At 42.0% G+C, this 21,563-nt stretch overlaps 1 protein-coding gene across 3 annotated transcripts in view; it reads left to right on the forward strand.

Annotated features, from left to right (window-relative positions):
• AQP9 (aquaporin 9) overlaps nucleotides 1-21,563 on the forward strand; it is a 70,510-nt gene that overhangs the window by 31,499 nt on the left and 17,448 nt on the right. For 2 of the 3 annotated variants that reach the window (XR_006777662.2, XM_045787443.2), the window contains exons 4-5: nucleotides 930-1,048; nucleotides 3,719-3,936. Coding sequence is in view for 2 of the 3 variants with exons in the window: in XM_045787443.2 (XP_045643399.1) it covers nucleotides 930-1,048; nucleotides 3,719-3,936 (337 nt within the window). In the remaining variant the exon portion in view is untranslated. Of the gene's footprint in view, nucleotides 1-929; nucleotides 1,049-3,718; nucleotides 3,937-8,545; nucleotides 10,463-21,563 lie in introns of those variants that run through there. The other variant, XM_045787316.2, reaches the window with a different exon arrangement.

Genomic DNA, 21,563 nt, shown 5'->3' on the forward strand with positions numbered 1-21,563 from the left:
AGAATAGGCTAGGTGGGGAAGCTCTTCCCCGTTCAGTCCAACAACCAGGACCTCTGTTCTGCAACAGTCCTGGGGGAGAAACAGTACTGGTGATTGAAGACCCAGACTCTAACTCTGTGCTGTGTCAGTAAGCAGCTGTGGGACTTACGTAAGTCACCTGACTCTGTTTCCTCCTCTGGAAAATGAGACACTTGCCTATGAGACCCTTCAAACTAAAAAATCTTGAGATTGCATGAAATTAACTGTCGAAGTAGTTCCTTCTGTCTAACCGAAGGTAAGTCTCAGGACATTAGGACTCTCAAATTGAAGCCCCTAGGAGCTAGAAATTATGAACCGTGCCTTAGAGAAACACATTGTGGAAGGAGACATCTCCCCACAGAGTGTCTTTCTGAGAAATAGAGCTTAAGAGGACTGATGGAGAAGTTGAGATCAGATCAGAAACTCGGAGAGCCAGCTGCTGTGGCAGGAGAGACCTGGGGTCGGCACTGACTGTGTCGAGGACTGCGGTCTCCCTTGCTCAACAGGCATCTTCGCTGTACACAACACCATCAATTTCTGGACTGGTATTAGGGGTTACTGAGAACCCCCTGGGAATTACGAATTCTGCCTACAGTAGACCGAAGCTCCATCTTGACATTTAGTTGACCTTAAAAATTCCCCCCAAAGAATATTAGTTCCCCGGACCCACCAGCTAAGGATTTGGCTCAAGTGTGGAGTGAACCAGGGAGGCAGTGAGGGCTTTCTGTCTTTGACCTGACATCCTAGAATCTCTCTGGGCATTTCTAAAACTGCCATGCTATGGAGTGAGGTATGGATCTGCCAAGCTGAAGCTGAGTGTTGGATTGTGGTTGTTTAGCACAAGACCGGGCATAGGCCTCCCTCAGCTTTGCCCAGAGAACACTAATGTGCCAGATTTCTGTCTTCCATAGATGGGCTTATGGCCTTTGCTGGTGGAAAATTGCTCATCGTGGGAGAAAATGCAACAGCACACATTTTTGCAACATACCCAGCTCCATATCTGTCTCTGACGAATGCATTTGCAGACCAAGTAAGTGTCCATTTAACAAAGATCGAACTTTGGTGAAAAGATATGATCTAATAAGGGGAATGCACAGGAGCATTCTAGTTCATCAGAAAGGAAAGGCTGTGTTTCCAAAGTCCGAGGTCACTAGGCATAACCCGAGCTTTTTTGGCAAGTTTTTCCCTTTACCAAAGTTGATACCACTAAAAAAGTTTTCTGCTTTCTCTTTAGTAGATACACTTGAGGGCACCTGGGTGGCTCAGTCGGGTGAGCATCCGACTCTTGATTTCAGCTCAGGTCATGATCTCAGGGTCATAAGATTGAGCCCCACAGCGGGTTCCCCACTGGGCAGGGAGTCTGCTTGAGATTCTCTCTCTCTCTCCCACCCCTTCTGTCCCTCCCCCTACTCTCTCTCTCTCTCTAAAAATAAATAAATCTTTAAAAAAATACGCATACACTTGTTTTGCATTGGTTGAAGTCCAGCAAAGAGTGGACGACTGGACATTTTAACCCCTAAAGGGGCAAATAGGGTTTGCTTTATGATCACTGTCTCTTCTGTGCTCTGAACATGGAAGCCACGAGAAAAGACATTTCTATGTCAATTCAAGGACTGTGAAGTGTGGCAATTGAGCCCAGAGCATCACTGATCCTCTGTGTCTCCTCATATGCATGGGTTCACCTAACCTCTCAAGGTAGCTAGAAGTGTCTCTGCCTCATTGACATCTAAACAAGCTACACCCAGACATCGGTCTTGCAGCCAATAGCACAGTTCTTCTGGTCAATTTGTGGCAGGATTAACATTGTCAACCTGATAGCCTCCTCCTCCCTTACTGTATCCCAGAAAGGCTGCTGGTCAGCCTGGAAGGAAGGAAGGATGGAGGGAGGACATCTCCAGCAACTCTCAGTTATTCTCTTGTGATCACGATGGGACAGGGTAGAGTGGGCATGTGTATAAAATGGGCCTTCCAGATTGCCAACTCTGCCCACCTCCATTTAATGGATAGATGAAAAAAACCATGCCCTCATGTCCTCAGTCTTTTTCCTTTCCACTTTGGTCAATAAACCAAACAGGCAACACATCTTTCTTGAGCACTCTCTGTCTACTCAGCCCTGTGTCTGGAGCTCGAGGGACTGCCAAGTAAACGTGATTGTAAAGATCCGAGATTGGGAGTCTGAGTGCCTGAATTAAAATAACAGTTCTGTCCCAACCAACTCCCTGAGCAACTTTAGCTAAATTACTGACCTCTGGGGGTGTCAGGTTTTCATTTGTAGAGTGGGCATAATGTTAGCACTTATCAGATTCCTTTGTAAGGATGAAGTGAATAATATGAGGAGAATGCATTGTCAGCAGTCCCTGCCCAGGAATTTTGGATCTAGTGTAGAACAAAACTGACCCCCTAAAGACAAAGGCAACAACGCAAGAGTGAAGACAATGAGCTGGGAGACTGGACTGTAGGAGTCACATCAGTCATTTGGAGCAGAGAGACTAAATGAGCTGGGATGATGAGAAGAGTTCTGGTGGAAAAGATGCAGAGAGATCCAGCTGCCAGAAGCAGGAATATTCTCATAAGCTGAAAAAATAGAAGGATAGTATTCAAATGAAGTAGGTTAGGGTCTTAGACTCTACTCCATACCGGGAGGATTAGACTCATTTCCAAATGTCACAGTTCAAGACGGCCCACTACCAAGAGAGAGGAGCAAAAAGCTAATGATGTCACACAGCAGTGAGTGGAGAATGGGGATGTTTGCTCAAGAGCGGGTGTGTGTGCCAGAGCTGGGGGGATGGAGGGGATGGGATGGACTAGTAGCTTTCAAAGAGTTGAGGGAATGTCAAGTGCAAAACAAGTTAGACTCAGTCTGTACAGGCTCCCCGGAGATTTGGTGGAAGTTAGTATGTAATAGGTGCTCAATAAATATTTATTAATATTCTTACGTATTATTTATGTAATATGTATACACTAATAGTTATATACTAATTATAAAATATGTAGTCCATAAAATTATGGTGAGATAAAGTTGCATTCAATAAAAGGAAGACTTTTCTAGCAATTGGGGCTGGGCTATCTCTTTAGAGATTTCTTACGTCAATTTACGTCCTTCCCATTCGAAGTAAGAGAGAAAGAATGCTGACTTTCTCTCTCTCAAACCTTGGCTTGCATGGAAAAGGGCGGTGTCTTCATTTCTTTTGAAAGTGGCACGTCTCGTTCTGCTAGAAGAGCCCGAGAGGACTGGTATCATGTCCCTAACGTTTAGTACTGTTTGCATAGTTCTTCCCACTTACTTGTTTCTTCATTCTATTTTTCTCTTATGAATCTTTTGCTCATTTCCTTCACCCGTTTATCCACTGATGCCTCACGTTGTTTTTCTCGCCAGTTTGAGCGTCTTCAACCGTTTTGCCAGCTGGCAGCTTGCCTTTCTGTTTAGCGGGACAGCAGCTTCGCAGGACAGTTGTAGCAAAGGGTAACAGTCTCCGGAGCCGAACTGTCTGGGCTCACACCTGCCTGCCATGACCGGGCAGGTGCCCTTGGCGTGTCACTAATGTGTAAGTGATGCTAGCCCCGCATCTAGGGTCGCTCTGATGAGAAGAGTGCGTGTTAGTTATTACCAGGTTTGTTTTTAACAAGAGGGGGTGAATTCTGAGGCGGGCAAGGAAGCAGAGTACAAGTTAAATCCCTTGTGCATTTTCTCCCTCTGCAGGTAGTGGCCACCATGTTCCTCCTCATGGTTGTCTTTGCCATTTTTGACTCCAGAAACTTGGGAGTCCCCAGAGGCTTAGAGCCCATTGCCATCGGCCTCCTGATTATTGTCATTGCTTCTTCCTTGGGACTGAACAGTGGCTGTGCCATGAACCCAGCACGAGACCTGAGTCCCAGACTTTTCACAGCTTTGGCAGGATGGGGGTTTGAGGTCTTCACGTAAGTAACGGCGGTGTCGGGGGAAGAGAGATTCATGCTACGTCTTGCTGGGAAGGGCTGTGCTTGGACCAGGGAGGTCCGGGAGAGTTCAGTTGGGAACGTGGAGATTAAGTGCGTGTTCTGGTCATCGGTGTGGATTGTTTCACTGGTGATTTGTGATATGGGGTGTGGGGGCAGGGAGGAGAGTGGGGGGAGACACACATGGACACATAAAGAGAAAGAGAGAGGGAGAGAGACAGAGAGAGGCTCCAGGTAAATTCAAAAGAGATAGGCCTGCCCTATATAATAATAATAAATCCTCAGTTGGTAGATGGTTTTATGTGAGTATTTTGGTTGTATAACTTGTCTGCAGATTCACTTTTTGATAAAGTTGGGCCTAGAATTTCCATCTTCTGATACTATTACAGGGCCCTTGCTAGTGAACCATGCTATGCTTCACTCATTCAGCAGATCTTTACTGAACACTGTCTGTGCTGGTCACTGTGCTACATAAGGAGATTTCAAAATCAGCTAAAACACTAGCCTTGAGCAATATAAGTGCTCTGGCAATCCCCAAAACAAAGTGCTGGGCGAACGTAGATAAGAGAGTGACTAGCCACGCCTCAGAAGTTGGGAAAGGCATCACGGAAGAAGTGAGGGCTGAGTTGGGTCTTGAGGTATGAATAGGAAATTCCTGGCAGAACAGACGTGAAGGAGAGCCCGTGCACAGGAAATGGCAAGACACCATACTTTCTACCTCAGAATGTGCTGAGGAAATACGTCAACTGTTGGTACCAACCTTCCAGGACACACTGTGCCCATTTATTCCTTCCCACTTTTGCCCCATGCAATCACAGTGGTCTGGCCCCACCCACTTTAGCACATCTCTCTGTGGGAAAGGAACTCACTTTGGTTCATCAAGAAACAGGACTCTAACATGGAGAAAGAGAAGTAGGAAAGACACGTGTGAGGAAATTCTAGTCTGATATTTGCTGTGAGAAAAGACTAGAATATCCCTAAATGCTGACCTGTACATATAATCATACACATGTGATGACTTATTTAAGTAAAAGTTTGGGTTGCCTTCACCAGTGTGAAAAAGTAACTTTAAAACAACTGACACCAGTCAGATCACCACCACAGACAGGGCTGAGAGCTGCTAGAACGTAAGCATCCTGAGGACAGGGACCCGGCAGCCTCGTCACCGGTGCAGCAGCCACAGTGAAGAGACCAGGGCCTGGCATATACAGAGTCTCAGGAGAACTTAAGCAGAGTCTGAATGAAAGCATGGGCAAATGCTTCGTGCCAGACATGTCCTAGGAGATGAGGAATGCAAAGAAAATCAAGCAACATCCCCTATCTTTAGGAAACTAATAATGCAGTGAGTTTTCTGGAGCAGTGTTTCTCAACTAAAGGTGACTTTTTCCACCCGAAGACATTTGGCAATGACTGGAGAAATTTTTGGTTGTCACAACTTGGGAGGGTGAAGGTGAAAGTTGTTACTGGCATCAAGTGGGTAGAGGCCAGGGATACTGCCAAGCGTCCTACAGTAGCCAGGACAGATCCCCACAGCGAAGAATTATTTGGCCAAAAATGTGAAGAGTACCACGGGTGAGGAGCTCTTGTTCCAGAATAATTACCACTAGAACATGAAAAAGTTGAACAAAATGTCAACAACTAGGAAGGTTCTTTTGTATCCTTCCAATGGAGAATGCAAAACCTGTGTCAGAAAGCTTCCCAGAGCCCAGAATTAACCTGAGTTTCGTTAATCCCACCTCCCTGAGCCTCCCTCTAGGAGACCGCTGCCCCCACCATCAGGTGACCTCTGTTAGCTTCACACAAACGCCTGGAACAAAGGGGCCTCGAAGGCCTCCCTTTGGGCCCTGTGTTGTGACTCACCCAAAGCTCTAGGAGTGATGGTGGTTCTAAGATAGATAGAGGTCTTGCCTATCCTCTCTTGGCTTTGTTAAGTATATGGTAGGAGATCACGTCTGTGGCAAAATGCTAGAATTCCCCTACTGCCAGACAAGCTCCATGTTCCTCTGTGACAGGGTCTTTTCCCTTCAGGCATTCGTATATTCACCACTGCAGCTCCCTGATCTCTTGCTCAAGGCCCTGGGCTGGAGGTGATGGAACCCAGCTGCTGCCCTCCTGCTTCCCTTGTGTTCTGTGTCAGAGGGCTCAGCACAGGCGCTTACCCAAGCTGAAGCTGTCAAGTGCCCTTAAAGAGATTTGACTTGTTAACTCCAGCACTTGAGAGGTTTGCCACTCCAAATTTAGGAATTATGGGGGTGGAAATATTTTATAGTATTTGGACATGCTTAAATGGCAGACAGAGAGGAGATTTCAGGCAGAGAGTAACAAGCAATCGTGTCTAGCTGGAAGGGTGCAGGGGAGAAGCCTGGGAAAAGGCTGGGAAAAGGGAAAGGACAACTCGTGTCAGATCATAGAGGATCTAGTCTCCCAGAACGAAAAATTTGGGCTTGGGTTGCCCCCTCTTCCGTAGATTATGGGAAGCAGCAAAGGATTTAGAGCAGAAGTTTGACATGTTTAGAACCCCAATTTAGCTAGCTTAGTCTGACATCACTACATAAAATGGACTATAAAAGAGAGAGTAGAGGAGCAGAAGCCAGTTAGGAAAGAGCTGGCTGGCTGGTAATCTTCAAAAATTCCCAAGAAAACCTTGGAGGGATAACAGATCTCCAGAGTGTTCCTAGATCATCCTACCCTTTCAGGGTTCCTCATCCCTGGTAAGCATCTCAGTAGATATCCTAGCTTGGTATCAGGTAAAACCAAGACTGCCTAATTCTCGGGCCCCCACTTGCCCCTGTCTGGCAGGCAGTGAGGATGACCGGGGGAGGGGGGCACCAGAGGGTCTGACAAGGGCAAGTCAACGGACCCTGGCTGACTCTGGCTCTTCCCTTAAATATTACGATGTGTTCCATCTAAGCGGTCTCCACGAATTCACATTAAGATGTTAATGACTTCATGGATGAAGGATCTCAGGCGTATTGTTAATATTCTAAATGCTTTACCCAAAGGAATGAATCCCTTAAGCAAGTAACCCAGGCACTGTCCTGGCATCCCCCAAATTACGATGTGCAGATGACACTGTGGACACGTAAGATCAGTCCAGGCAGGAAGCCACGTGCGAGGGCATCCATTTTCCTACCTGTGACCCTGGCACAACACGTTCAGCCCCGACAGAAGGAAGAGTCCGACGGGTGAAAGGAGAACATATGTCCTGGCAGAGACCTGGGACTGGAATCTGTTAAAGGACAGTGAGATTCGCGGTTAAATCATGACGAAAGAAGGGAAACGAGAGACAAATAAGGTGGCTTATACTTGCTTCTTGTGTTTACCAAAGAGAAGGCTCCTAGCTCTTTAAAGCCCATGTGCCTCTCATAGGAAAGCCCTCCTGGATATGGGGGCTCGCCCCTCCTGGATTTGGGGGCACTGAGAGCGCAGCGAAGTGCAGCGTCCTAGCTCCTGCGCAGTAAGGGTGACATCTGGTGGCTGCTGTGCTCACCCTCAGTGCTCTGCCCCGGGCCTGCATTCCCGGGCTAAGGCTTCTGGGGATGGCCAGGTAGGAGGGATCACCATGCAGAGGGAAGAATGAAGGTCAAGCGCAGGGCTTAGTTCCTTTATTATCCTTTCTGATCCAAATGTGATACAAACAGCAGGCCACCTGGAACATGTATGTGGTTATTAAGCATAATGATAAAAAGAACAGCCATGAGCCTTTCCCCAACTGTGAAGTCCTCAAGTACGTGCGTGTGCTCCTGCTGTTTCCCCTGCCTCCTCCCATATCCTCAGTGTTGGTGTTTATCATTCCCTCGCTTTGAAGAGTTTTATCTGAAACGGATAAATCCTTAAATAATGCTATAGTATTATTGCGTAATTTTGCTTGCTTCTGAGCATTGTGTTCCTTCGCATGGAGTTATTTCAATGGATTTCCTGTCTCCGAAAAAGATGGTGACCGTTTACGAAGGGACCTGCTTTCTCCTGGATCTGTGCTCCTAGTGTAATGTGCTGTCATTGAGGCCTTCTGCAGAAGACAGAGAATCACGGCAGGAAAGCCTTATCAGAGAGTAGCTTTAAGCTCTGACCTCAAAAAATAAGCATGAAATTAAATTTATTTAGTAGGTAATTCTTATATCCCCCTTTCATTTTTTTAGTTCATTCACTGACAAACACTTCCTGACTGTTTATTTTGTGATTGCCCTCCTAGACCAATGCTATCCAAGGACCTCTCCACATCCTTCCATTCCTAATCCCCAGGACTCATCATTTCAGGATGAGGGAAGGGCAGTTCCTCAATCGACCAGCACTGTCCCTAGATGCCTTCCATTTTGACAGTGGGTTCAGGGACTCTATTTCCTGAAAAGAAAATAAATGGGACGTATTCTTCCACGGGTACTAATAGGACAATGGACTAGATCATCTGAAATCAGGTATATGAAAAATCTAAGATGATGCTTACAAAGCTACAGTGAAAGTCCTTATACTTAGCTCTTGCTCAGTTAAAAGGGAACCATGAGCATGAGAAAGGCTGGCTTGTTACTGAATAGCTAGTAATACCAGGGGGAAGATCTGAGTAGCGCATCACTAACTTCTTGTTTGATTTCAGAGCGGGAAATAACTTCTGGTGGATTCCTGTAGTGGGCCCTATGGTTGGCGCTGCCATTGGAGGCCTCATCTACGTTCTTGTCATTGAAATCCACCACCCAGATCCTGAGCCAGACTTCGAGACAGAACAATCCGAGGACAAACTAGACAAATACGAACTTAGTGTGAGAATGTAATAGTGTGCTCGGTTCGGGGTTTACAATTGGCTGCACTAGCGTTCTCTTCAGAAAAGACGGCATCCGGGTGTCTGCGTTCTCATAAGACTCAGATGGAATCCACCCAATTTTCTCTGCTAGCCATGTGAGGCACCTAATTGTAAAAGCATTCAAGGGAAAGTTTGCAAATGCTGACCTCTGCTTCATCGGTTTCCCCCAAGATAGCACTGATTGTCCCCTGAAATAGCCTTATCTCCTGCTCTGTTTGCTTCATCCTTTCATGGGAATGCTTATTACTAGGCGAGCACTGATAACGTAGAACCTTGACCATGGACTTATTTGGATGGTCTCAGCTGCACCACCTGTATGAAACAGCATTACGAAAGCCTTATTTTTCCACCAAGATCATGTTTTGAGTATCAACCGAAACTAAATTGAAAGACAAAACATTTCAATTAATTCTGATTTCAATTAATATGTCCATGAGTTAGGGAGCTAATAGGTTAACTCTGTAGTTATGTTGTGCTACTATATTTGCATAAATACAGATATTCTTCAAGCCTAGGGATATAGGAAACAGCAGAATACAGCTGGAAAGCACAGGGGAAGGACGCTGTGGCATTCAGAAACCTCAGGAGACAAGATAAATTTGGGAAACCAAATGGAATTTTTTAATGGAAACCATTTATCAGATTAATCTCTTGCTCTCTGCATTTTAGAGGGCACCAATTAATTTTCTTGGCTTTGGTATATAATAACCTAAAATACAGCTGTAACCTCAGTCATGGAAATTACATCACCTTGTATTTTTAACTCAAATGTATTTTCCTAATTGTCCACTTGAGGACAGACATTTGACAAGCCCATTATTCTACACATGCCCTAGAAGCCAAAACTGGAGGCCACGGGATCCTGATCTAGTGGAATCTTCGGGACAGGAGGTCCCTGGAAAGATAGTGGTACCTTATTGGGCTTTACAATTCATAAAAACACTTTCACATTTATTGTCTAATTTAATCCTCAGAGTGACCGTCTGAGATAAATGCCATGTTGCCCATTTTGTCAAATAAGGAAACAAAGTCGCAGGGAAGTTAAGTGAGTTGCCTAAGGTCACGTGGAAAGTTGAACGTCACCTAACGCATCCTACACCTTTCAGAAGATCAGTAACTAGTCACGAATCTCGGCCAGCCCTCCCTGGCTGGCCAGAAGATGTGGGATTGGCAGCTGCCAAGATGTGTACACCTTCCGGATATAATGTTCCTGGGATCCTAAAATATAAAGACCTTCATCGTGTGGTTCTATTCCTGTTGTTACTGAAACACTAACAAAGGAAAGAGGTAGTAATTTCGTCATATTTTTCATGTGTCGAAAAACATTATCAGAAGGCCTCCCTTCCCAAGTCTCGCCCCTCCTTCCGTGCCAATCACAAACAATACATTTGGGGAATTTCCCCTTCGTCAGCCTCTTCCCTGTGAAGTTCCCTAATTGATGGCACTTCGGTGACAAGTCTCTGTGAGTTACAGGCACCAGAGAAATTGCTCTACGTCAAATGAGGCACCTTCAGTCAAACTGTTAAAAAGCCCGGCATTCCCAGACGTATCCACGTTCCCAATTGCTTTGCTATGATAACAGAACAAAAAGTAAATGTGAAATGTCTCCAGTGGTCCCTGTTCTATAATCGACCAACATGGAATTTTTTTTCTTGCTCTGAAACTACCTGGATATTGCCTATTTGAAATAAAATTGGTGGCTTTGTTTTTTAAGTTTTTACAAGTATTATGACTGTTAAGCACACGTTTCTTCTGTCTACAAATTGAAATCTCCTGGTGAGCTTTTAAAAAATACTAATACCCAGCTAATCATTTGTAAATATTGCAGTGATTCAAATGTACAACGGGGGTCGAGAGCACCGACTTGGTTAAATTACATGTGTCTAAGATTTCTTTGAGAACCATGTCTGGTGGTGGCCAGGTGATTTCTGGTAGGATTCTCAGGCTTGGGATCCTCATAAATTTGAGAGCCGTGGTTCGCAATAGGGGGCAGCTTTACCCCCTCCCACCACCCCTGCGAGGGGATATTTGGCAATGTCTGGAGATTTTTGGTTGTCACAACTGGGGCGGGAGAGTTACTAGTATCTAGTGGGTAGAAGTCAAGATGCTGCTAAAATTCCTACAAGGGACAGTACAGCTGGCTGCCTCCCTAAAGAGAGAATTACTCAGCCCAAAATGGCAGTCGTGCAGGGGTTGAGAGATTCTGGATTTGAGAAAAGGCCAGGGGAGGAATAAGAAAAGACATTGAAGCCCTGTGCACTGATTCAAGTTCTGCAAAAACAAAAATGCCAAACAAGTGAGGACCAATCCCTGGGGGTGGATTATAATTATTAGAGGAAGAGGCAACCGAAATTTTGAGTTTTCAGGTTGCTTGTGGGATCTATGATCCATGCAGGTGCTCATTAAACACTAACTGGTGATTAATGACCAGGACCGTGAAGAGGAAATGCACACTTAGGAAATCAACCCCAGGATGGCTTTTTCAAATGGAAAAATAAGTCCTTTTGTTCTAGGTGCTCACATTTAAATTCTCCCTCTCCCCCAGTTCACAAATGGGTTTGCCTGTGGTGGGTTCTTATGTCAGAGAATGTCTTTGTGGTTGAATGATCTGTATCAGAAGTCAAGTAGGGGGCGCCTGGGTGGCACAGCGGTTAAGCGTCTGCCTTTGGCTCAGGGCGTGATCCCGGCGTTCTGGGATCAAGCCCCACATCAGGCTCCTCCGCTATGAGCCTGCTTCTTCCTCTCCCACTCCCCCTGCTTGTGTTCCCTCTCTCGCTGGCTGTCTCTCTGTCAGATAAAATCTTTAAAAAAAAAAAAAAAGTCCAGTAGAACCAAATAACCTATTTCTTATGTTGATCCTATAGGAGCTGGAATTTTAACATCCCCCCTTCCTTGTCAATCACAAAACTTAGTAGAAGCATTTATTTTAATGCCAAAAATAAATTTCTCCATGATTCCCCAATCTGTTGAGATCTCAAAGGATGTCAAATGTTGTAGGACTTTTCTAACCAGTAGGAACCAGAGTTAATACTCAGCTGTTGAACAGGCTAAGCAAAGTAGAAATGCCACATTTTAAATCTGATCCTTAAGATATAAATTATTGTTTCTTTTAAATTCCTTACACACACACACACACACACACACACACACACACATCTTATATAAAGACACATCAGTACTCAAAAATATCATCATGGAAAAAGATTTACAATTTCCAGTTAAACAGATGGTTTACAAGTTTTATTTAGCCACTCGAACCTATGTTCAAATAAAATCTTATATGGTAACCACTAGTAAACCAAAGCTACTATAAATAGAAAGAGGGTGGGGTAAGGAATAGAAGCTTCGTCCTGCCTGTGTATGGTCATACTCCCCCCATCTGCCCCCTAGCCCAGTACTGAGGGGTCTCTGAGAAGAAACTGTATGTGTGTATGTGTGTAAGAGATCTTCAGAACATAATTTGAAAGCCATTGATAGAGGACTTGGGACAAGTTGTTGATGAACATTTTTGTAAAAGGATGAGATTCAAGGACAGAACCTACCAAAGGTCACGGTAGTTCAGTCTCAAGTAATTTTCCAGAGACTTCTTAATAAATTAATTAGGTAGGTTAAACAGAACTACTTAACCCACCAAACATCACTCACAAAGAGATGTATATCAGTTCTCAAACTGGGAATTTAAGTTCTCTGAGATAACATATTTACTGATAACAGCAAATGGAGAGAAGCAATGTTAGTTCTGGGTTAGTTACTGGGTTGACTCTCTAAGTCTCTATAAAAATAAGTAGGTAAATAGGTGATAGGTAGGTAGGTAGGTAGATAGACTGATCCACCAAGCTCCAACCTCTTACTTGTTGCTGGAAATGGACTAGCTCTTATCTAAGAGAAACTATCTCTATATTAAGGAAAGAAAGGCCTCCATATGAACTGAACACAAATAAAAGAACTGAATGAGCGGAGAGAACCCAGGGAACTGTGTGTGGATAGAGATGGTGCCCAAGCACAGTTTAACTCTGTCTCCCTCTAGATGTGTCATTTGTGGACTTCAGGCATTTTTGCCTTTGTGGGCCCCTTCCCTTACAGATTTTTTAAAAATAAATCATGTTTTATGATTGTACTGGTAGCAAGCTAGATTATAGATTACATATATATTTTTTCATATGATGTTAGAGAACATTAAAACATTTTCATGGACTACTAAAAGTATCCTGGGTTCTAGGCATCGTGCTTAATGAATAAGTAGGCCTTGCCTCTTACCTCCTCCCTCTAGACTGCTCCCCACCCCCCACCCGCCCGGTGTCCCAGAACCCAGTTACAATGCAGCCTCTCCCTTGTGTTTCTCAACTCTCTGCCCCTGGGGTCTGAAGGTAATAGGTCGAAGGGCAGACTGAGCCCAGGAGTAGGGATGGGGAATAAGGAGAGCCTTGAGAGTTCTAGAAGGTTGCGAGGGAAACTCCAGAGGCCAGACCTACAGCCAGGAGGATTGTACACATCTTGGCCCTTCTCCCCCCTTCTCAAACATTAAGCAGGAAATGGACTTTCTGACCTGAGAAAGAAGCAGGGAGGTCCTAGGGCCTAGACACCATAAGTTCCAGAGATGCTATAATATGTTATTAACACATAATTCTTGTGTAGTGTCTTACAGTTTGCAAAGCATGTTCACATTTAGTGTTTTGTAAGACTCTCAGAACAGCTGGACAAGTAGATTATCATCCCCATTTAGAGATGAGGAAACTGAGGCTCAGAAGCCTAAATGATTTGCACCAAGTTCCAGAGTGAAAGAGTGGCAGAGGTGGAATGCAAATCCCATGTCTGAGTAGTGTGACCACCGCTGTTTTATTCACCACTACTGTCCTAATGCGTGGAACATGGTAGTTACTCACTAAATATTAGTTGAATGACCGAAAGAATGGATTATGGAATCAGACTCCCTGGGTTCAAATCCTGGCTCCTCAGAATTTTAGTTACTAGTACGGTAGTCAAGTTACTTAGCCTTAGTTTACTTATCTATTAAGTAGGTATAATAATAGAGAGATAACCAATGTGAAGCTTGTAGAACAATTCCATGCTCATGGTATGTATTCAATAAATATGAACTGGTGCTGCTATAGCAGCTGCCATTTTTATTAATGTCATTACAATATGTTGTAGTTTGAAAACATGGAATAAGGAAATCAGAATTTAGTTAGGAGCTCTTCTCTTACCCTCCATAATGTAATAATTCTTGGTTATACAGATCTTCTGGAGCTTTAGAATGGAATCAAATGTCAGTTGTTATCAACTTAAAATAGAGTGTTCCAGATAATTTGTTATATGTAAGCCTCATTGTCACTACAAAGCAAAAACCTATAGTAAAAACACAAAAGATAAAGAGAAAAGAATGTAAGTATACCACTAAAGAAAACCGTCAAACCACAAAGGAAGAAGAGAAGAAGAAAGGAACAGAGAGGAATGAAAAAAATGCTAATGAACAATTAACAATATGGCAACAAGTACATACCTATCAATAATTACTTTAAATATAAATGGATTAAATTCTCCAATCAAAAGATATAGAGTGGCTGAATGGATTAAAAAACAAACAAAAAACAAGACCTATCTGTATGCTGCCTACAAGTGACTCACTTTAGATGTAAGAACCCACACAGATGGAAAGTGAAGGGATGGAAAAAGACATTGCATGCAAGTGGAAACCAAGAGAAAGCTAGAGTAGCCATATTTATGTCAGACAAAATAGACATTAAAATAAAGACTTTAATAATAGACAAGGATGGGTGTTACATAATAATAAAAAGGTCAACCCAACAAAATGATATAATATTTGTAAATATTTATGCACCCAATATAGGAGCACCTAAATATATAAAGCAAATATTAACAGAATTTAAGGGAGAAATAGACACCAGTACAATGAGAGGGAATTGTAATACCCCCACTTACACCAAGGGATAGATCATCCAGACAGAAAATCAATAATTAAACACTGGCTTTAAACAACATGTTATTACCAGAGAGACTTAACAGATAGACACAAACCATTCCAACCAAAAGCAATAGAATATACGTTCTTCTCAAAGGCACGTGGAAAATTTTCCAGGATAGATCACATAGTAGGCCACAAAACAAGCCTTAACAAATTTAAGAGGATTGAAGTCATGTCAGGCATCTTTCTGATCACAATGATATGAAACTAGAAATTAATTACATGAAGAAAACTGGAAAATTCACCATTCGTGGAGATTAAACAACATACTACTAACAACCAATGGGTCAAAGCAGAAATCAAAACAGAAATCAAAAAATATCTTGAGGCACATGAAAATGGAACTATACCAAAAGTTGTGGGATGCAGCAAAAGCAGTTCTAAAAGGGAAGTTCATAGTCTAACATGTGTGCGCAAAGGAAAGAAACTGGAAGAGCCAAAAGAAATGAAAACAGGAACAGAGCAGGAGGACTTATACTATCTAATTTCAACACTTTCTATAAAGCTATGGACAATGTGCTATTACCATAGGGAGGGGCAAATAGATTAATGACACGAAATAGAGAATACAGACTTTGATCCACATTTCTGCAGCAAGTTGATTTTCAATAGAGGAGCCCATGCAATCCTAAAGAGAAAGGACACAGGTTTAAAAAACAAACAAACAAAAACCAGTAATGAAAACTAGAAAAAAGGAAACCTTGACTTCTACTTCATAGTAACATAATACAAAACTAATTCAAGATGGATCATAGACTTAAACACAAAAGCTAAAACTACAAAGCTTCTAGAATAAAACATGCAAGGATATATTTACAACTTTAGGATTGAAAAAGATCCTGTAAAAGAATATAAAACAATAAAAAAATAGACTAATTGTACTTCTGCAAAATTTTAAACCTCTACCCATTAAGAAAATGAATGTGTGGGTTGCCTGGGTGGCTCAATCAGTTAAAAGTCTGCCTTTGGTTCAGGTCATGGTCCCAGGGTCCTGAGATTGAGCTCCGTGTCAGGCTCCCTGCTGAGAGCCTTCTCCCTCTCCCTCTGCCACTCCCCCTACTTGTGCTCTCTCTCATGCTCTCTCTCTCTCTTGCTGTCAAATAAATAAATAAAATCTTTAAAAAAACACCACAGACTAGGGAAAAAATATTTGTAATGCCTATTAGCTAACAAAGAACTTGTACCCAGAATATCTAAAGTACTCTTTCAACTCAATAAAAAAGATAGCTCAATTTTTAAAATGCGCTAAAGACTTACGTGGACACTTTATTAAGGAATATATATGAATGGACAATAAGAATCCCAGTGAAGTTCAAATTAAAATCACAACAATATATTATGTTACAGGCACTAGAATGGCTAATTCCAAAATAGACTGGACAACATCAAATAACAGTAGCTGAACCCATCTATTATCAGTGGAAGTGTAAAGTGGTACTACTTTACAAAAGTGTTTTTTATAAAGTTAAACATACATATATCCCGTAACCATGCATTTTACTCTCAAGTATTTACCCAAGTAAAACAGGAAATATGTCCACCAAAAAACCTTATATGAGAATGTTCAGGGGTGCCTGGGGGGGCTCAGTCATTTAAACGTCTGCCTTCGGCTCAGGTCATGATCTCAGGGTGCTGGGATCGAGCCCCGCATCAGGCTCCTTGCTCAGTAGGGAGTCTGCTTCTTTCTCTCTCTGCCCCTCCCCCCACTCATGTGCACACTCTCTCCCTCTCCTTCTCTCTCTCTCACTCACTCTCTCTCTCAAGTAAAAAAAAAGAATGTTCATAGCATCTTTATTCATTATAGCCCTATCTGGAAAAAATCCAAATGTCCATCAACAGGAAAATGGATATATACTTTGTGGTATATTTTTACAATGAAACCTTAGTCAACAATAAAAATAAGTTATTATACATGCCACACCTTGGATAAATCTTAAAACATGCAGTGTAAAAAAAATCAAACATAAAAAGTACATAATATATGATTCTATTTTTATAGTGCTCAAGGACAGGAAAAAGAAATCAGAGTAGAGGGGCGCCTGGGTGGCACAGTGGTTAAGCGTCTGCCTTCGGCTCAGGGTGTGATCCCAGCATTATGGGATCGAGCCCCACATCAGGCTCCTCTGCTGGGAGCCTGCTTCTTCCTCTCCCACTCCCCCTGCTTGTGTTCCCTCTCTCGCTGGCTGTCTCTATCTCTGTCGAATAAATAAATAAAATCTTTTAAAAAAAAAATCAGAGTAGAAGCTGCTGCAGAGGGGGATAGCAGTATTGGTTATAAAAGGGCTGGAGGAAATTTCTTGTATATGTGGAAGTTTTACAGTTTTTGATTGGGTCGAGATTATATAGATGTATACATATGTCAAAACTTATCAAACCTTACACTTAAAAATCTGTGCAGTTCACTGTGTATAAATAAAAATAATAAAAGAACTCCTTAAAAATATTAACTGCTGATTTCTCATTAGAAACTATAGAGGCCGGGGTGCCTGGGTGGCACAGAGGTTAAGCGTCTGCCTTCGGCTCAGGGCGTGATCCCGGCGTTAGGGGATCGAGCCCCACATCAGGCTCCTCCGCTATGAGCCTGCTTCTTCCTCTCCCACTCCACCTGCTTGTGTTCCCTCTCTCTCTGGCTGTCTCTCTCTCTGTTAAATAAATAAATAAAATCTTAAAAAAAAAAAAAAGAAACTATAGAGGCCATAAGTTAGTGGGATAGTAAATTCAAAGTAATGAAAGAAAAAACTATAAACCAAGAATTCTATGTCCAGAAAAACTATCCTTTAAAGTGAAGGAAAGTTAAGACTTACCCAGATAAACAAAAGCTGAGAGAGTTTGCCACTAACAGATCTGCACTACTTGAAGTGCTAAAGGAAATCTATCAGGGCGAAATTAGAGGACATTAGACAGTAACCAAATCCACGTGAAGAAACAGACTAGTAAATGTAACTTTATGGAGGTAAATGTAAAAGGCAGTATGCATGTGTTTTGTTTGTAACTTTTTTTCCCCATGGTCTATTTTATTTTATTTTTTAAAAAGATTTATCCATTTATCTTAGAGAGAGAAAGAGCACACAAGCAGGAAGAGGGACAGAGGGAGAGGGAGAGAATCTCAAGCAGACTCCTTGCTGAGCAGGGAGCCCGATGTGGGGCTGGATCTCACAACCCTGAGATCATGAACTGAGCTGAAATCCAGAGTTGGCCACTTAACTGACTGAGCCACCCAGCTGCCCCTCCCACAGTCTATTTTAAAACAGAACTGTGTAATTCAATAATTACTAGGCTCCGTTGATGGCTTTATAATGTATACGTATGTAATTTGTATAACAATGGCACAAAATGGGGAGAGAATGAAGCTATATTGGAGCTAAGTTTTTTACAATATTGAAATCAAATGGGTAATCATCAGAACTAGATTGTTACAAATTAATAAATTTATTGTAATTTCCAAGGTAACCATTAAGAAAGTAACTAAAAAAATATTAAAGAAACAAGAGAAAACAGTGAACTAAAAAATATGTTTAATGCAAAAGAAGGCAGGAATGGAGGAATAAAAGAACAGAAAAGACATCAGACATATAGAAAACAGATAACAAAATAGCTGTTGTAAATTCTACCTTTTCAGTAACTACATTAAATGTAAATAGATTAAACACTGAAGTGGGAAGATGGAGAGTGGAAGAATGAATTCAAAACTATCATTCAATTATATACTGTCCACAAAAGACACACTTTAGATTGAAAGCCAAAGATATGTTGAAAATAAAACAATGGAAAAAGATATACACCATGTGAACAATAATTAAAAGAGAAGTGTATAAACTAAAATCAGAAAAATGGGTTTTAATGCAAAAGTGTTACTAGAGACAAGGAGAACATTTAAAGATGATAAAAGAGTCCATCTATCAAGAAGACATAAGTATAAGCCTACATGTACTTAAAAATAGAACTCCAAAATACATGAAGCAAAAACTTACAGAATTAAAGAGAGAAATAAATATGGGGCGCCTGGGTGGCACAGTGGTTAAGCGTCTGCCTTCGGCTCAGGGCGTGATCCTGGCGTTCTGGGATCAAGCCCCACATCAGGCTCCTCCGCGATGAGCCTGCTTCTTCCTCTCCCACTCCCCCTGCTTGTGTTCCCTCTCTCGCTGGCTGTCTCTATATCTGTCAAATAAATAAATAAAATCTTAAAAAAAAAAAAAAGAAATAGACAAGTCAACAATTATAGTTAAATATACCAATACCTCACTTTCAATAATGGAAAGAACAACTAGACAGAAGATCAACGAGGAAATAAAAATCTTGAACAACACCATAAACCAAATAGACCTAACAGATATCTAAGGAGCACTCACCCCATAAAACAGCAGAATATCTATTGCACATGAAATGCACATGAAAAATTGCACATGAAAAAGTGCACATGAAAAATTCTCCAGGACAGACCATAGGTAGGCCAATAAATTTGAAGGGATTGAAATCACGCAAAATATGTTCTCTGACCACAGTGAAATGAAATTAAAAATCAGTAACTAGGAAATTTGGGAAATGCACTAACACATGTAAATTAAACAACACACTATTACATAATCAATGGGTCAAAGAAGAAATCACGAAGGGAATTAGAAGATATTTTGAGATGAATGAAAATGAAAACACGACATATGGAAATTTATGGGATGCAGTGAAAACAATGAACAGAGGAAGATTTATAGCTATAAATGTGTAAAAGAGAAAGATCTCCAATCAACAACCTAATCTTCTACCTTAAGACACTGAAAAAGAAGGTCAAGCTAACCTCAGAGCAACATTAACTCCACTGGAATTAAAAAAAAAAAAAAAAACAAACTAAGAGCAAGCAAAAGGAAGGAAATAATAAGGACTAGAGTAAAAATTAATGAAATGAGAAATAGAAAAACAATAGAGAAAATTAACCAAATAAGTCAGAGAAAGACAAATATCATATGATTTCACTCATATGTGGAATTTAAGAAACAAAGCAGATGAACATGGTCCACAGGAAGATAAAGGGGAGAGTGGCTGCTAATAGTTACCAGATTTCTTTTGGAGGTGCTGAAAATGTTCTGGAATTAGATGCACAACTCTGTGAACTCTCTAACACCACTGAATTATACACCTTAAAAGAGAGAATTTTACAGTATGCAAGTCGCTTCTCAAATAAAAAGAATGTTATGATCATTTCGATTAGTTTTTTTTTTTTAAAGTAAGCTCTACACCCAACATGAGGCTTGAACTCACAACCCCAAGATCAAGAGTTACATGCTCTACCGATTGAGCCAGCCAGGCACCCCTGTCATGACCATTTAAATAGAACAACCTAGAAGCATTTAGTTGTAGTAGATATTTCTATGCCTATGACTCTGCAGGCTCACTCCTGTCCATATACCTCTGGTGATCAGATCCATAGGGACATACGCATGGGGATGTTTACTGTGTTGTTTTTGACAGCAGAATGTTAGAAATAATCTAAAAGTCCATGACTCGGGAAATAGATAAATGGAATGTGGTGGATGCACGTTACCAACCACCATGCAGCGGTTAGCAGGGAGCCAGATGGACATCTCGAACTCTAAAGAGATCATAGAAATGGTGCTTAGTTAAAACATAAAAAGAAACAGAACAAGACCTATAGCAAGTACCTTTTATGTAAATTAAAAAATACATAAATACAATATCTTCTTCAATGACGCATACAAATACAAGAAGATAGCATCTTAGAATGACTACCAGTGTCAGGAGGGAGGACTGGGAATAAAGATTCAGGATGAAGGGGGAAACTAATAAAATAAAACAGAAGCAAAGCCAAGGACATGCAATTGTTGATAGTGTGCCATGACTGAGAAGTATAAATAACTCAACTCTCTGACCTTGAGGTCTAAGGAGAGAAAGAGAAGGAGGAGGACAAGAAGGAAGGATGGAGGGAGGAGAGGAGGGCAGAGAGAAGCTAGCTCACACTCCAAAATGTTAAGAGATGTTATGTCTGGAGGTGGGCTTGTGGTGGGGTTTATTTCTCTAACTCTTAAAAAAATGGGAGGGGGTATTTTTTTTGCTTTAAAAGGTTAAGAAATGGTAAAAGTCATAGATGCCTTCTGAGTGACGTTTAAGGGCACCTTGAGGCTATAGACAGCCGAAGGGATATAGCCAGTACCATTCCCTTAGCTTGTTAAAGTGGATTGAAAATGACTGCCCTGTGAAGTGTAACCCATCACTGCCTCTCTCCACTCTTATGAGATCTGTTCTAACACAAAATTGACACTTTGAGTACTCAGAGAGTCACCGGTGACCTGGATCCCACTCAGCTGTAGTCAAATGTCATCATCCTCCTGAAAGGCAGGCATCTGATAGGTTTCTATCTAGTCTTACAATAAGGCCATGTTCCAAGTCTCAGAAATTGGTTAGGAAAGGCTCTCCAAGATTTCATTCAAAACCAGCCGGAAGAACGGGATGGGATAAGCAAGTGTCAGGAATCTTGGAAATTCTCTCGGAGGACATCTTAGGTTAGGACATCACTTGGCTCTGCCGGGGCAGCACAGTAACCACGAGCATCGCCGGGGTCCACCTATTACTACTTACAGATTCAACTCAGACCTAAGATCTGATACCACCAGTTTTAGGGGCGGTATGTATGGAACCCTAGATGTGGTACTTTCTAGTATCTCACTATGTCAGCTTTGTGCCCGGTTCTATGACTTGGTACCCACATCCTTGTTACTATAATTCTATTTCATTTCCCTTTCCAGTGCCCCAGTTCCCCTTACTTCTCCAAGCCCTGCTCCCTAACCCTACATCTCATGACTTCTTAGTGTTGACGGGCTT

This window comes from Ursus americanus, chromosome 36 (genome assembly GCF_024610735.1).
Source record: "Ursus americanus isolate L20-20 chromosome 36, mUrsAme1.1.p, whole genome shotgun sequence".
NCBI classification, from domain to species: domain Eukaryota; kingdom Metazoa; phylum Chordata; class Mammalia; order Carnivora; family Ursidae; genus Ursus; species Ursus americanus.